At 36.9% G+C, this 15,791-nt stretch overlaps 1 protein-coding gene across 4 annotated transcripts in view; it reads right to left on the reverse strand.

Moving 5' to 3' along the window:
* The window catches only part of TMEM196 (transmembrane protein 196), a 58,829-nt gene extending 46,210 nt beyond the window's left edge, over positions 1-12,619 (reverse strand). For 2 of the 4 annotated variants that reach the window (XM_036877244.2, XM_036877251.2), the window contains exon 1: positions 12,383-12,619. In XM_036877244.2, the coding sequence (XP_036733139.1) occupies positions 12,383-12,547 (165 nt within the window). In that variant the 5' untranslated portion in view covers positions 12,548-12,619. The remainder of the gene's footprint in view (positions 1-12,382) is intronic. The other 2 variants (XM_057504569.1, XM_057504570.1) reach the window with 1 other exon arrangement.
* Positions 12,620-15,791: the final 3,172 nt, after the last annotated feature.

The raw sequence follows: 15,791 nt of genomic DNA on the forward strand, positions 1-15,791 counted from the left end.
TTTTGCGACCATTGTCTCACTTCGATTACTTTGCTGAGGTAAGCAATGACTTCCACTGTTCAGTCCTCACATTACAAAATAACTCTCTCTCGGAGCTTCTCTGATACCACACTCTTCTGGGCTTCAGCATACTTCTCTGGTCACAACTTCTCAGTCACCTTTTCCTATCTCCTCATCACTGCCCAGCTTCTGAATATCATAGTAACTAAAGGTTTTGTTTTGGGTGGTTTCAACCAGTCACGTGGCTTTAAATATCTTTAAATGTATGTCATGTATTTACAGACTTCTCCTATGTTTAGAGTTCCAGCACAGTCCTGTCTTCTGAACTCTAGACTATCTCACAGTCAATAGCATCTCTCCATCTGGATATCTCACAGGTACCTCTAACTTAACACATTACAAATAAATAGTTCTTTCCCATCCCCCACAATTACCCTCTACACACACACACACACACACACACACACACACACACAGAGGTTTTCCTTTCCTAATCATCTAATTCTCAAAAGAGAAAATGGGATCTTATCAGTTGCTTGACCCCAACATCTTGAGTCTCATTCTAAATACTTCACAATGGCATTTAATCAAACAAAAAGTCTTGTCAAATCTGTATCTCAAATGTCTGGGCTCTTCTCTTTTTAGTTTATTCTTTCACTTTCATCCATGTAACCACTGTGTCATACATCCCAGTTGTCTTTTAACTGGACTTCTGACTCCTCAACTTAGGTCTGACTCCAATATGTTTTCCAAACTGCAGTCCCACATGAGCTTTTTTTTGATGCAAATATAATCTTCCCACTTTCCTGCCTAAAATATTTCAATGGCTCCTATTACAATTAGGGAAAAAAATCAAAACATTGTAGTAAGTATACAGAGCCTGAAGTGACTCTCTCCCACTTGCCTCTCTGCTTCCCACACCTGCTATCCCTCCTCACCTGCCATACTCTAGTCACCCTGGTCTTCTTTCTGTTTCTCAAACACATCAAATTTTCCTGACCTCAGCGTCTTTACCCATGCTGTTCCCTCTGGGTAGAACAATGCTCTTCCCCTCTTCATGAAGGTAATGCCTCAATATCGTTTAGAAAATCTATTGCTTCCTTAGAGATGCTTTTCTTGATTCTCCCATTATTAGTAACAGTTATCTTATATTCTTCATAAGCCCGTATTTTTCCTGTTTAACATGTCATAACCTGTAACTATTAATTTTTGCATTGTTTGTTCATTGTCTATATTCTTTTTAAAATTAAGTTCCAGTTATGAGGCATCATGATTATTGCTAGATCCTCAGGATACAGAATGTTTTAGCAGTGGGATCAATATTTATTGACTGAATCTTGTAGGAAAGAAACTGAGGAGAATGAGAATCTGGCTCATGTGAATGGTATCAGGCACCTGACTCCTGAGTTTCCGTAGCTCTTCCTCCATACCGCACTGCTGTTCCTCTTCTTTACTCATCACAACCCAATGCAGACCAGGGAGCTCAGACCCACTAAGACCTCAATGCTGATTTGGCCCCATCTCCATAAACCTAATCTCTGGGGGGGGTCCCAGGTCTGACCTGTGCTATCTCACAACCCAATTTCCTAGGCTTTCTCCGCCTTTACTAGATTTACTAGATTTACAGGCCTCCCAGTTATTCTGGCTTTTTAGCATAGTGTTCATCTTTAAAAGAAGTCACTTTTCCAGTCTCCTATTTATATATTTTTTTCTTTTCTTACTTCATGGAAAACCCTGCTAATTATGCAGTGTTCTTTTTTTCCTGAAGCTAGAACTAATCTCTTATTTCTACACCCAAAGAGAGCACTGAAATAAAGGCACAGAGATCCATATACTATGTTGCTTCCACTCCAGGAAATTTTGAATCTTTCAAAATTTCAAAAGTTTAAACAGGAAAGGGTCAATGCACTATTTTATCAATAAAGCCATGACCTCTCACAAATATAATCACCTTCACAGAAAAAAAAAATACCAAGAGGATAAAATGTACAATAGATATGTTAATGAGATAAGTAGTCCTCTATAAACACCAGGTCATCTTGATGACTTAGCAGATAACACAGGATAAGAGATAAGGAAAGAGAAGGAAACTGAGTCAAAAGCATTCAAGGAAGAGAATGAGGAAAACCCCCAAAGTGGTAAATGGGGATGCACAGCAGATAGTGAGAGCAACCTTTTCAGAGACAGTGAAGTAACTGAATGAAATTAATAATACACAAGAATAAATTTCAGAAGAAATTGTCAAACATAGCATCTAGCTGGTTGGCACAACAAGCTCTTCTAAATGAACTCAAGTCCAGAAATCTCCAGACTTCCCACTGGCCCAGGACCCAAATCTTCAGCATACACAAGGAATCAGCCCTGATTCTCAGAATGCCATTCCCTCGCATCTCCTTCTCAGTGTTCATGTAATGCAGTCTTTCTTGTATTTAATGCATTATGCACTGTGTTCTATTCCAATTCTCTTGGATTCTAATAGTTCCAATGGTTTTCTTTTTTAAAAATAATCTCTTAACTATTTGAAGTATGCTAAGTAAGTAGGCTTTTTGATGTTAGAGCTGTTCCTGCTCCAAAAGTACCAAAGGAAAATTATAACTAAACTGGTGATTTGGGGGTAAGAGGAACTTTGAAGTTGCTATATATTTAAATATCAATTGTCCAAATAAATCTTAGGTATAGACTCATTCATGTTAGTCCTTAAAAGGAAAATAAAACTACCTCATAGATAGCAGGAACGACATCAGAAGAAATTGCCTTCTTAGTCCAAATCTTTGTTCTTTTAGACAAATACAAGAAATCTATGAATTTTAAAATTCAAATTTATATAAAAATTTAAGATAATGATTCCTTCTGGAGGGAAGTAAGAAAGATACAAACAATATTGAACATCCAGGTATAGATAATGTTGTCAGTAACACTCTATTTATTAAAATACCTTAAACTTTTTATATACATTATACAGGATCTCTGCATGATATATTTCATAATAACAGCTTAACAAGTATTTTTATATAACTTAGAGTAGTTCTACATTAATGTGGGTTATCAATTTGCATGATTTATGCTTATATTTTTATGTTTAAGATTCCTTTGTGACATAGATGAGTAAAAGTAACTTAGATGCTTTAATATATTTGGGAACATTCAAATATAATGCTCACAACTTTATATATGTAGAAAATATATGAGTTTAAAAAAGATGGATTTGGTGAAGAGGAAAGACAAAAAAAACCCAACTCCCTGAGTACATGCCAGCTTTGAGTCTGTGATTTGAGATGCATCTTCACAGAGTTGAAAATAGCCAGGGAGTCCAGGGGACTACAGGATAGAAATTGTGCTCTTCCCAAGAACTGTCAACACTACAAATAAATGTCCATCCCATGTGCCTGGCAGGTTCTGAAAGCCAGCCAGTTATAGATATAAGCTGCAGCTGATGGAGGGTCACGACATTGTGAACTTTTCCCCAGATCAGGGCATTAGCCCAAATGCAGCTCCTATTATATATCGATGACAATGACCAACTTCCTCCTAGACCCGCTTCTCTGCATCTCCCTCCCAGACCTGTATGAGCATACACACAGGCACATGCAGTCTGTCCTCAGGTGGTTTAGATTTTTATGCTACTACTGTTACTGATTTCACTATCTCATCTTAAATCACTGATTCCTAAATCCTTTACATTCTCATCCCTCAAATGAAGAAACTCATCTGCTGAGATAAACGGTATAAGGAGAGCAGTTGGAATTCTTAGAGCTCTGTAGTTTATTACAAACACAAGCTGCCACTGCTGTTATTATTAATGTTGCTATTATTAGTATTATTTTAATTCCTCAGAGTGGTCATGTAGAAAAATAATTGTCAAGAAATAAGCAGAGAAAGAGCTAAGAATTTGAACAGCCCACACCAAAATAATAAGAAAATCAAGTACACATCATTATTTCATAGAACAAAAAATATTATACCTCTTTATCCCAATATTGACCTAGAAAATATTCCTGGGACATGCACACTAAATCACAACTATTAATCCCCCAAATTGGTTATAAAAAGTACCTGTTTTTTAAGAGAGGGTAAATGACTGAAATATTACTAAGCTTTGAGTCCAAGGTCAGTTCCATCAATAATCTTACAATAAGCTCCCCTTCAGAAATGTGTAAAAATAAAATGTCTATAACATACAAATAGAAACCACACACAGAAAATGAATTTTCCAGAGACATGGCAAAAGCACACAGTCATTGTTGTGGACCAGTCATAGTGATGGAATTCCTAACATGTATGAAACCCCTTATATAAGTATTATACTTAATTTTTAGAACAACTGCATAGGATAGGTAGTAGTATTGCTGTTTTACAGAAAAATTAGCTGATTGCTCAGTAAGATAATGTAACTCACTCAAACTTAAACAACTAAAAAATGCTAGAGCTAGAATTTGACTCTACCTCTTAACACAGCCAAGACCTATTTTCATTTCTTTGTGTCATGCTGATACCTCTGATTAAATAAATGAAATTTTATTTTTATGTCATGCAGCTGTAATAGTAATTGAATAAAAGGAGCTTATAATCCTACAAATCCACCATCAACAGGAAAGTCACTTGAAAGTTGGGGTTAGGTTTATGATGGTAGATTTACACTGTCCTCAAGTCTCAAGATTTCCTCAAGTCTTTCTTCTGGTCCAGGAACACATCTTGGAACCAAGGGCTGGTGTTTTGCCTTGAAACTGAGCAGCCACTTGGCCTCCCGATCAAGTTCTACCCAGAAGAGCTCACCAAGCTTAGGTGGGACTCAAGGGCAGACAAGTTTGCCATTCTTTCACAACCCTTTTAACGCTGGTCCCACTCTTTTGGAGGAAATACATATTCACTTGCCAGTTTTTACGTGTTCTAAGAAGATCAGTGAGTGTCCTCAATTCCCTACAAACTCTCTACTGGATTATCCTTTCCATGACTTTACAAGTTAACAGCTTTGCTTAGCACATCTTCCCTCTTCTCCTCACTGGAAACTGTCCCCTCAAGCCCCTCAATTTCCAAGGCCTGGATAAAGTGTGCACTCCATGAGAAGTCATCCTTGATTCTTCACTGATACCTCTCATTTTGAACTATGTTTAAGTATGTTGTTTTGTGTCTTCCTGATTTGCTCTCATAATATTTAAGGATCAATTGAAAGAATTATTTAGTTTTACATTTCAAGGCTAAATCTTAAGCTTTAAGGTTAGAAACATTTTAATCTAGTATCTCATACCCTTCTGAGAGCATGGGAGTCATGTGTGTTGATCAGTTTGGCTATACCAGTCTTTTCTGGGAAAAGGATAGTGATTGGGACCTGGCCTTTATGCAATCTTTCTTGGTTCCTGTACGTTCAGGGTTGGGAGTGAATAAAGAGGTCAGGCTTCAGTGAATGACTTTCTCATGAACGTTTCCTATATTACACACAATGCAATATAAAAAGTACAGATTTTGAAATAAGACTGCCTTGGCTTTAAATACTAACAGCTAATTAAATAATAGTGACCCTCTGTAAGTTCTTTTTCCTACATAAACCTTATAAAATATTACATTCTTCACAAAGTTTTTAAATTATTAAAAATAATTATGATTAAAAATTATATAATTTTTATGATCAATAAATCATATCTAGTATTAATTCTACCAAATAGTTCAAGGTACCCTGTCTCCCAAGGTGATCGATCTATTTAACCACTAATATTTTCTTTCTGTTTTGACCACATAATTTTGCCCAGTATTTAATCATAGATCATGAACTAATGGAACTTAGAATTGCTTCTCAGGAGTCTTAATACTGTTGCTAAAAATCATGGGTGCTAATCAATGTTCTAAGAATCATTGTTGAAATCTAGATACTTCACTGAAGCACCTGTTAAGCTACTGCATATAAACATTGCTTCAAAAACTGCTCAAGTGGTTCAAGTAAAACCACACGAGTCTCCAAGATATTAAGTATGTATATTTGAAGTATTAGTTTGCACTTTTATTTTGACCTAATGACAAGAGCTGATATATTTTTGGGGACTTTGTTATATGGCATAAATAATAGTTACTGTCTCCACTGTTTGACTTGCCTAACTTAAGTAATTGTCTAATTTATCTGATTACTATTTTTATGATAGAGCTCCTACCACCCTCTCTACCTCCAAAAGAAAACAGAGAAGTGTCTTTAAGCAGCAACCGTCGCCATTCATTTTTAAGCTGAATATTTATGTAACCTCTCTAATCTAGATACTTTGCTACATTTTTGTAGTTGCTAATGTATATATCCTGAATTAAATCAAAAGCTAACAAGAAACAAACTATACATAAGAAAAAAAAGGGATGAGTCAAACCATGACTAGGGGTGTTGAAGAAATGTTGAGAAGCAGTGCTCCATTGCTGGGCTCCGAGTCCCAGGCAGCGATGGGGCAGCACAAGCAGCCGAGGAAAGGAGCAGCTGAGGCTCACTGAGGGCTTACTCTGCTACAGCAACCCTTAAAATAGGTGCCAGTATTTCTCTCCTTGACTGAGTGAACAAACATCAGCCATCCAGTGCCACAGTTATATTGACTGAGATGTATGAATTCCATCTGTCACTCAATTTGAATAAAACACATACAGATTAGGTCTGCATTCATGAGGTCTGCATGGCTTGGTATATCACAGAAGAAAGTAGGCAGACACTTTCTTCTCTCTCTTTTTTCTCTTATAAAGATGCTCAGTGAGAGTCTTTATGTAATACTATCTAATTACTCTGGCATTGTCCATCTAGCATGTTGAAATAAACATCTATCTGTAGAGTGATCACCTGGCAATTAAGTTACTAAGACACTGAAGTCAAATATTTTGAACAGCTCTGGGGTTAGTTATTTAAGACAACAAATGCCATTTGAATGAACAGGATTATATACAGAATATATACTGCAGTAATAAAATAAAATTTTGATCACTGCAAAAGTGAATGATGCAATATCATTTGAATATACAATTATTGGGGTTTTCCCGATTGTTGGGTGCATAACACACCTACCAAAATCTATTCTAGTTTTTCCTGAGTTTAAAGTCAAGCATTTCAGGCTGGAGAGCTGGCCTATATCTCCCATCTACCAATAAAATCAAGCATTATATAAGGTTTAAGTTTAAGCAAAACAAAAAAGTTAAATTGCTCATCATATGTGCAGCACATATTGGATGATTTGGCCAATAATTAAGTCAATAAGAAAGCCAACTTGAACATTTTAGACAAAATCATCCAAATGAGAGGGTTTGACTGTATTCAGATCATGTTCGTATCAAGCAAATTTTCAACGAATAGGTGGATGATGGAATTAATATCACTTATTCCCTAACATTTCTATGAAGTCTTCAAAACCACTTATACCCTTGAATAAGGACTAAAAATCTCAAAGCAGACTTTGTCATGGGCTCTGGATAAACATTCCAACACGTCACTTATATGTGGATAAACTATAGACTAAACAAAAAAACTTATCAGATAATGGCATAACTTACCACTTTACTTTCATTTTACTGTTATCAGTCAACAGCAGAAATAAATTTTATGTTTCTTTTGACACACTGTATGGTTCCTTGAATAATAACTACATTTTCCAGTAGTTTAGCTTAGCTAATTTACCTAATTGCCAATTACCTAATCTCTCTAACCTAAGTAGATAACAAGTAGCACTTGAGAATAAGAGTATGCATCAGATAAGGAAGAGATTCTTTACCTGGCCTCTATAGAGTCCATGAATGGGCTTTATTATGTCCTGAAACTTGATCAAAATTGATCCACATGATCAAACAATACTATATATGTCTGAGGCAATATCTGTGAGATTACACACTAAATTTACAATGGTGGTCAATTTTGATCTTTTTTTTTAAACCCTTGAAATAAGAATTTTAATAATTTATATTTATAAATATTCATAATACATTTATAAATATGAAGTATAAATTACTTGTATAGCTAAAATTAATCTTTAATTTCAAAATTTCAACTTTTTATGAGGTTAGGGGCAATGTTTTATATTAAAGGATATGAATCCCTTATGTTATATATTTTGACTCTGGAGAAAAATGATACATTATCTGGTCAGAGATATGATACAAATTGGTCAGCTTCCAATTTATTTGAAGTAATTGATTGAGGGGTTTCATTCACTTTATCATTTTGTTTGCTTGTTTTTCCTTAAATGAATTGGACATATTTAAATATTGAAAATAATACTTTGGAACAGCTATCATTTATATTCAGCATCGCATTTGTGTTGTTAATTTGTGGATCAGAATGTATAGTAGGTGAATTTAAACACACCCTTATAATTGGCTGAGTTGCCAGGGTGTATCAGAGGTTCACATAACAGATATGTGCCCAGCTTATGCTATGAATTCCACTCATCTAAACAGATATATTAAGCAAATAAAAGTTAAGACATACCAATCAAGTTTTCTCCAGAAAAACAAGCAATAAAAATCACTCAAAATTTATATGATTTAGATAAGGAAAATTTTGAATATTTTAAGAGACTATTTATATATGAGATAAGTGAGGCTTAGAAAAATCTTTTAATGTATTTAATTTATAACATATGTAATTATTTTAGATATAGATGGATGGAATTTAGCATGGTGCATATCAAATACAACTGTTCTGGACACCACCATCTGAATCTGTAGATCTCTGAGTGCCAACCTAGAGCAACAAAAGAAATAAAAATTCTCTTGGATCTGTGCATCTGTGTAATACTAAAATAATCCATTCCCATTACAGATGATGCACTGCAGAATGAGAAAAACAACTATCATCAGCAACTTGGAAACAAAGTCCTGTCTACTTAACTTCCTGTCAATAAATATTACACATCAACTATATTTCACATGACTGTGTCTTTTCCAAAGCAATTCCCTCAATGGTTCATTCACTACTATCTAACCATAATGTCTTATTTTATGCTTCCAATGAGGTGACTATATCAGCTATAACAAAGAATCAAGAAGAAGCAAAAATCCTGAAAAGGCATTTAAGAGTTTTCTTTCGCTATGAAATTTTAGTTAAGTGATTCTTGCCTTCTTATTGTCTACATCTTTTAGACTGATCACAAAAAGCACCCTTTGCCTGATTATGAAATAGCAACTGGAAATAATCTGTATAAGCATTCATCTCATGGATTTTAAGACCTTTGTCTTGGTACTATTTTATTTTTAAGTCACATTTTAAAAAATATGTACATTTGGGTCCAAATAATTAGAATACTTGCCTGAATTCTTAGTATACTTGACCTAGAAAAAAAGCATGTCAGGGTCTATATATAAGAAGTAATCCCTTCATAGTAGATTTCATTTCATTGACTTCTAAAGTTTAATTTAGAAGTCTTGTAATAATTATATTAATGTGTTGAAAAAATCTTCATGGCACAAATCAAAACACACTCTAATTATAGACTATGGCTATCCTGACAGGTTAATTATCATAAAATCCTATCTAGTGTTCAAAAATAATATAGATTTTTAGTTCATAAAATACAAGAAAGACTAATAATTTTTTATTTAGCTCCTCTGCATCTCTCTGGAGTCTCTTTGGGAAGTAAGAATTGGCATTATTATTATTAATTGCTATTAAAACTATAAGGAAAAAAATATTGTCATAGGCACACAAACTCCCATGGTCTGGCCCCAAGCACTATTTCCATTCTTTTCTCCCCTTCCTCCAGGAAGAGCCTATTCTTCCTGGAATACAACCCATCCTGTCTGAGTTTTTTCCCTTCATCCATATTAACTGAAAGGCTTTGTTTTCTCATGCCCTTCCTTACCAGTTTGTGCACCCAGTATAAGATGCTTGAATTTATCCAGTGCTTACTGCATGTCATGCCTTTTACTAAAACAATTATTTCATTTGTGTCTTCTAACAACCCTATTTTACAGAGTATGAGGCAACTCTGACTAGTCATCCATATAGTGAATGGCAGACCTGAGATTTGCACCCAGGTGGACTACAGATTTTACTCTGTGATACATTTACTTAACACTGATACATTCCTAATCCCAATAAGCTTTCAAGATCAAGAGAAAAATAGTTCTCCCATGTACATTCCATTGACCACCCAACTTCTCTTCCCTTTATCTGCTCCTGTATCTCTCTGAGGTAAAAATCTAATATTTCTCACTACTGACAGAATTAGTGATGTACCCATTTTGTTTCCTCTGCTAGGCATTCTGATTCATTGTAACAGTCTTTGTGTTACATAGTAAAATGCCTTCCACATGGTAAATGCTTTGTAAATACTGGTTATATAAATTTATCTCTGTTAGAATTAAGAGGTCACTTGGACTATATCACAAATGATCTCTGACAAATATTTTTAAAAATCAATCTAGCAAGCCTATAATTTGATAAACATTGATCACAACTGGATATTTATTTCTTCACAAATTTGATCTTCTAACTTGAGCTTATAAAAGTGATCAACTGTTGGGACATTCTAGTTTCAAATCCATTCATTCCATCACATGTATTTTTTTATTTTACTGGATCAGACAATAGAATTCAGAACTACTCTTTGAGAATCCTAGGTGAATTTTGATTACTTAAAAGAATTAGTTATGAAAATAATTCTTTATGATAGTGACTGTGTGTGTGTGTAAACAGTTTGATGTGCTTTTCACTGAACTGGTTCAAAGTTGTCATTTTCTGTACATACACATATGTCAACTCATCGAGATAACAGTAAATAGTTTGGGAAGAGAGAAAATAATTTAATTGCTTCTAATACCAAGCAAATATAACCGTTTTTTAAAAATTTTTTAAATAAACTGGATACTTTAATACTATTTAAAGACAAGTTATTCACTCAATTTCTTGAATTTGAGAGGGGAAGAGATTTGAAGAGTATTTGAGGCTTCTCCCTCATAAGCCATTAAAAGATCACATTTTCCTCCCCTTGCTTTAAATGTGGACATTGTTTCATTTTTGACAATTGTCTAAGATAAATTTTAAAGCCAGACAATTTCTGTTTTAATAATATTAAAAAGCTACGACTGTCAAAATAATCACTATCACATTTAAGATGTAAATTTATCAAATTTAAGATTTGGTTTAAGTTTTCGTACTTAAATTTAAAATATATACTATGAAAAATTACATAATAAAGGAAAAGTTTATTTGGAGACTGGTATTAACATTGAATTCAGAACAAGGATTCTTGGAGGAATTAATTGTTAGAATTGAACACCGTCTTTTTTTTTTTTAACTTCTTCAATTTAAAAGCATTTGTCTCATCTTGAAAAATTTAAATATAAAAACTATATAATTTTCCGAAGCACAATTATACCAGTTGTAAGAATGCTGGAACTTCCCTCAAAATGAATTACTTTGGAATCATTTTTCTTGAACACATTAATGGTATTTTTTCTCAGTGACTTAAAGCACATGTAACTAAGCCATGACTGTTAATTACACCTATTGATTATCAGTGACTCCCCACTAAATATCTTAAAAAGTAGAATCAAGCTAGATACCCAGAAGGATATATCAGCTGTATAACTTAAAAGAAAAGAACAACTGATTTTTCATAATTAGGCCCATACTAGGAATAATGCTGTTATTCTATGATCCTTGGTGGAAGAAATGGGTCTCTAAGGCTCTCCTGCAGTTTTCACCCAAAGTAAATAAATAAGAAATTTGTTGGGTCTGCCATCTGACAGAGAAAATTTTCTCTGAGCATTGGGTACCCTTTAAGCTGAGTTATTCTCTAATTAGAATGTTGTTACATATCATATCATCTGTTGTTTAACTTATGCCTAGAACTTACAAAAGAGTTTTTAGATGTGGAATGTCAGAAAACTAGCAAGGGAAAATTAAGAACAGTGTTTTCTTGGGTAAAATGTTCCTTCCACACTCACAGCACAATTCTCTTTTTGTCTTATCGGTGTTGCTGGTGTACCTCGGGCACTGTTGCCAGACACAAATGCCTGACTCTAGCCCCTTGTTTATTCCCGGTACAAGAAAATGATTTAACACTTTCATTTTGATTTTCATTGTAAAAGAAACAAAAGGCTAAGTGAATCTGCCCTTGACAGGTGTGACCCCCTCCATGAGCACCACTGGGGAGTCTTTTGCAGATGCAGCTAGTGGAAACTGCCACCCTCGCACCCTCCCACCCCCTCCCAACTTGAATCATAGCTATTTAATTTGGTCTTAAGCCAAGGTTAAAAAACAAAAAACAACTAGTAAATAAAAGGACAACATAAAGAGGCATAGCCTGCCAACGTGAACCTACATGCACGCCAGAAGAGATTTATGATTTTCTTCCCCAGGGAAGGAGTGACTAACGCACGCACACTGACCGTCACCAAAGAGGTAAAGAGAGAGTGAAATGGCTCAACGTACACACACCCCGCTCCATACCGGGGACGAGTCTCCGAGCTGCGGCTTGTGCTCTCGGAGGGCCAGGCTGAAGCTGACCGCCCCCACGGCCACGCTGGACACCCCCAGCCCTATCTCCAGCACAGAGAGCACCAGGAGGCTCCCAATAATCTGGCCGCTGGTGCACATCCTTCCTCCGTCATCATTCCTTCCAGATCAAAGAGGGAAACCAACCATCCACCTTCTTTCTTCCACTAGCCTCCTTACCCCTTCTGCCCCCTACCAGACCCCAAAACTTTTCTTTCTTCACCAGCGAAGCATTATCCACAAGGACTGGATTTCCAGAACGGGGGACCCACTTCCCTGACCGGACCAAAGGCAAGGGAGCCGCTCCGCCCCTCGGCACGTTCAGAAGGGGACCGTGGAAGGATTTTCCCGGATTCGGCGGTCGGAGTCCAGGAGAGGCGACCACCCCGGCAGAAGGGCTTCAGGCAGGGGCCGGAAACCTGGGGAGCCCGGGAGCTCGGGGCCGGCTCGAGGCGCTGTCCAGAGTCCTGCCGCGTCCCAAGCGTCCGCGGGGAAACCCAGCTGCCTCCTTGGCCTCCCAGACCTTTCCGGCTCCGCTTTCTTTCCTTGCCAAGGAGAGGAGCTTCGCTTCCCGGAGATCCAGAGAGGAACTACCCGAGGCTTCTCTCCCCGTCTCCTCCTCGTCTCCTCTCCTTTGTTTTCGCGGTACCACAAAGTGCTTCTGCAAGTCCCTCGGTCCCCAGGCTGAGCCGGCGGATGATATTCAGCACCAAGCTCTTCACAGTTGCTGTGTCGCTAGGAAAAGTGACCTTTTCTGATGGCCTTTTCCCGTCCGGGTTCCTTCCCCCTCGTCGTCGCCCACTTCCTCCCCCTCTCTCCCGATCTGATTCTCTCTCACCGCAGTGACCTCATTGGGATTTAAGAGGTTGATGGAGGAGGGAAGAACTGGATCTATTTGTGCGTCTAGAACCAATACTCCCGGCTGGCCCTTGATCAGCCCCGCCCCTGGACCCTAACCACAGCGATCCACAGCGATCCACGCGGTCCCTACCTCCGCCTCTCCCCCACTCACTCCCTTCTGGGCTTCTATCCAGATGGGAGGGGAGGCGCTGCTACGTCAACGCGGGGCTCATTCTGTGTAAAACTTTCTTCTGTGTGTACGCAGGGTGGGGTGGGTGGGGGCGCATGGGCAAAGAAAGGCAGAGAGCACAGTTGCTGGAGAAAGGCCAGATTCCTAAATTCACTAGAGCTACGAAGGACCCTCACCAAGAACGCCTTTCTCTAGAAAAGCTAGGCTCAAGCCTGCTCCTTAGGAGCGCCCACTCCCGCTGCCACGACCTGTCACCTCTGGGTTCACTCCTGGGGAGTGGTTGGGTGGGGGAGACGCATTTGGCCGGGGCCGCACTTCAGTGAGGATGTGGCTGCAGTTGCTTCCCAGCCAGCGGACCCTTGCTCTACCTAGCACGGCTGCACGTTTGGGGATGCGTCCTCAGACTGAGAGCGACTGGGACCGTGTGTTCTTACTCAAATTCAAGAGAGGTGTACATTTAAGTACTTCATTAGAAAGGGCATTACTAAAACAAAATTGGCACATTGCACAACTGTTTATGACAGTCTGCCTTCGTCTTAGGGCAGGGGTCAACCTTGACTTGGGTATTTTTTGTTGTGATCTGATACTCATGAGACTATACATTTGGGAATTGCTGTGTCCGGACCCCGTTTTCATATCCCTGATTTTATCACATGAAAAATCACAAGGTAATCCATCAGGGTGATCCTAGAAGTGGAGGTATAGGAAGGTGTTTTGGGGTTTCTGTCATCTTTCTCAGAAACTGAGCTCCCCAGTTGGAGACAGACTGAAGGGAAATAGAAGAAAGGATTAGTTAGGACACATTACACAAGACCCAGGTGTCTTGACCTCTATATGCAGACTAGTGTAGTGCAGCCACCTCTCTGATTAGAAGCTTCTCTCTCTAGAGCCCCAGTGCTGAGAACACTAAAGTTGAGTGATATACAAGCTATAGCATCAGTGCCAGTTTGTTTTCTTAAATTTGATTCAGGGCTTGTTCATAGTTTAAATTCAATTCTTCACTATAACTCACTTTCCTTGTATTTATATTCTACATTTAAAAACATTTGAGTCCTCTTCCCCTTAAAAATAGAAAAGCAAGGAAGAAAGAACTATAAGTTATTAGGCTTTGAAGAGTCTTTGGTTATTGTGATATTTGGAGAACAACATTTATGTTGAATAATTAGGGGATTCACTTTCCACTTCTTGAAAACTCAGTCCACCAAACAGCCAACTGTTATAATCCTTCAAATACTTTTTGGCTTAATGATGCATAGTTTATTTTATTTAAGTATTGTATAAGTCATCTAAATGATCTGATGTATATGTAGAAATAACGAAGTACCAATGTTTCCAAACCTTTGGTTTGTCTTTAGTTACTGTTTGTTTTTTTAAAACATTCTTCCCTATTAGGAAAAGAAAAACGAAGTACAGCAGCTGTTAAACTAAATTGTTAATGCAGGCACATAGGAAGGAGGGTAATGTACAGTAAACAGGATTAATTTTGTAGAGAACATAGAGGTAGTATTAACAATAAATGAATTTCACAGAAAGAACTGAGTAATTCATGTATTATGGTTGCGTATTCATCTCTGAACGTGATGGCTTGAAATATGTTCACTTAAATACTCCAAAACCTAATCATATATCTGAATATAAACATTTTTTAATGATCCTGTGTCATTGACACAAAATCCAGAACTTTTGAAAACCAAATGTACATGGAAAAAATTAAATCTATCTTCACTTATAAATGACTACCAGTCAGTTACACTAAAACAGAAATACTGCAAATAAAATAAAAACAATCATTATCCACAGAAAAGAATTACCATTTTGTGTTTTAAAATATGAGGATCAGTGTTGTTACAACTTTCAGAAGAATATTTCTTTACCTGTTCTGAATGACAGTATATTTTGCATGCCCTTTTAAGTAATGTAAATATTTCCCCAAAGTTTACCATGGACAGCTAAAATCTACTCTTAAATGGAGAAATTGTAACAAAAACTGGGTTTGAATTGGCACCCCATATCTCTGAAAGCTATTTGTTAAAGAAAGAATTTATTCAAATAAAAGATAAAACAGTAAACCAAGGGAAAACTAAATAAAGTACATTACTATCCAAATACCAGTGGCTCCATAATTAAAGGGTTTAATTTTTCTTATGCCATGGTATACCAAAAAAACTATTCAATACTTACTACACATCTTCAACAAGAGCAAAAGTATTACAGAAATCTCAAGTTTGCCATCTGCTGGCTTGTATATCACACACTGAATGTGAATGTGTGGGTAACTTCAAAATAATTCTTATTAAACTTATTAGCCAATAAGAA

Source organism: Manis pentadactyla, chromosome 7, assembly GCF_030020395.1.
Source record: "Manis pentadactyla isolate mManPen7 chromosome 7, mManPen7.hap1, whole genome shotgun sequence".
NCBI lineage: Eukaryota > Metazoa > Chordata > Mammalia > Pholidota > Manidae > Manis > Manis pentadactyla.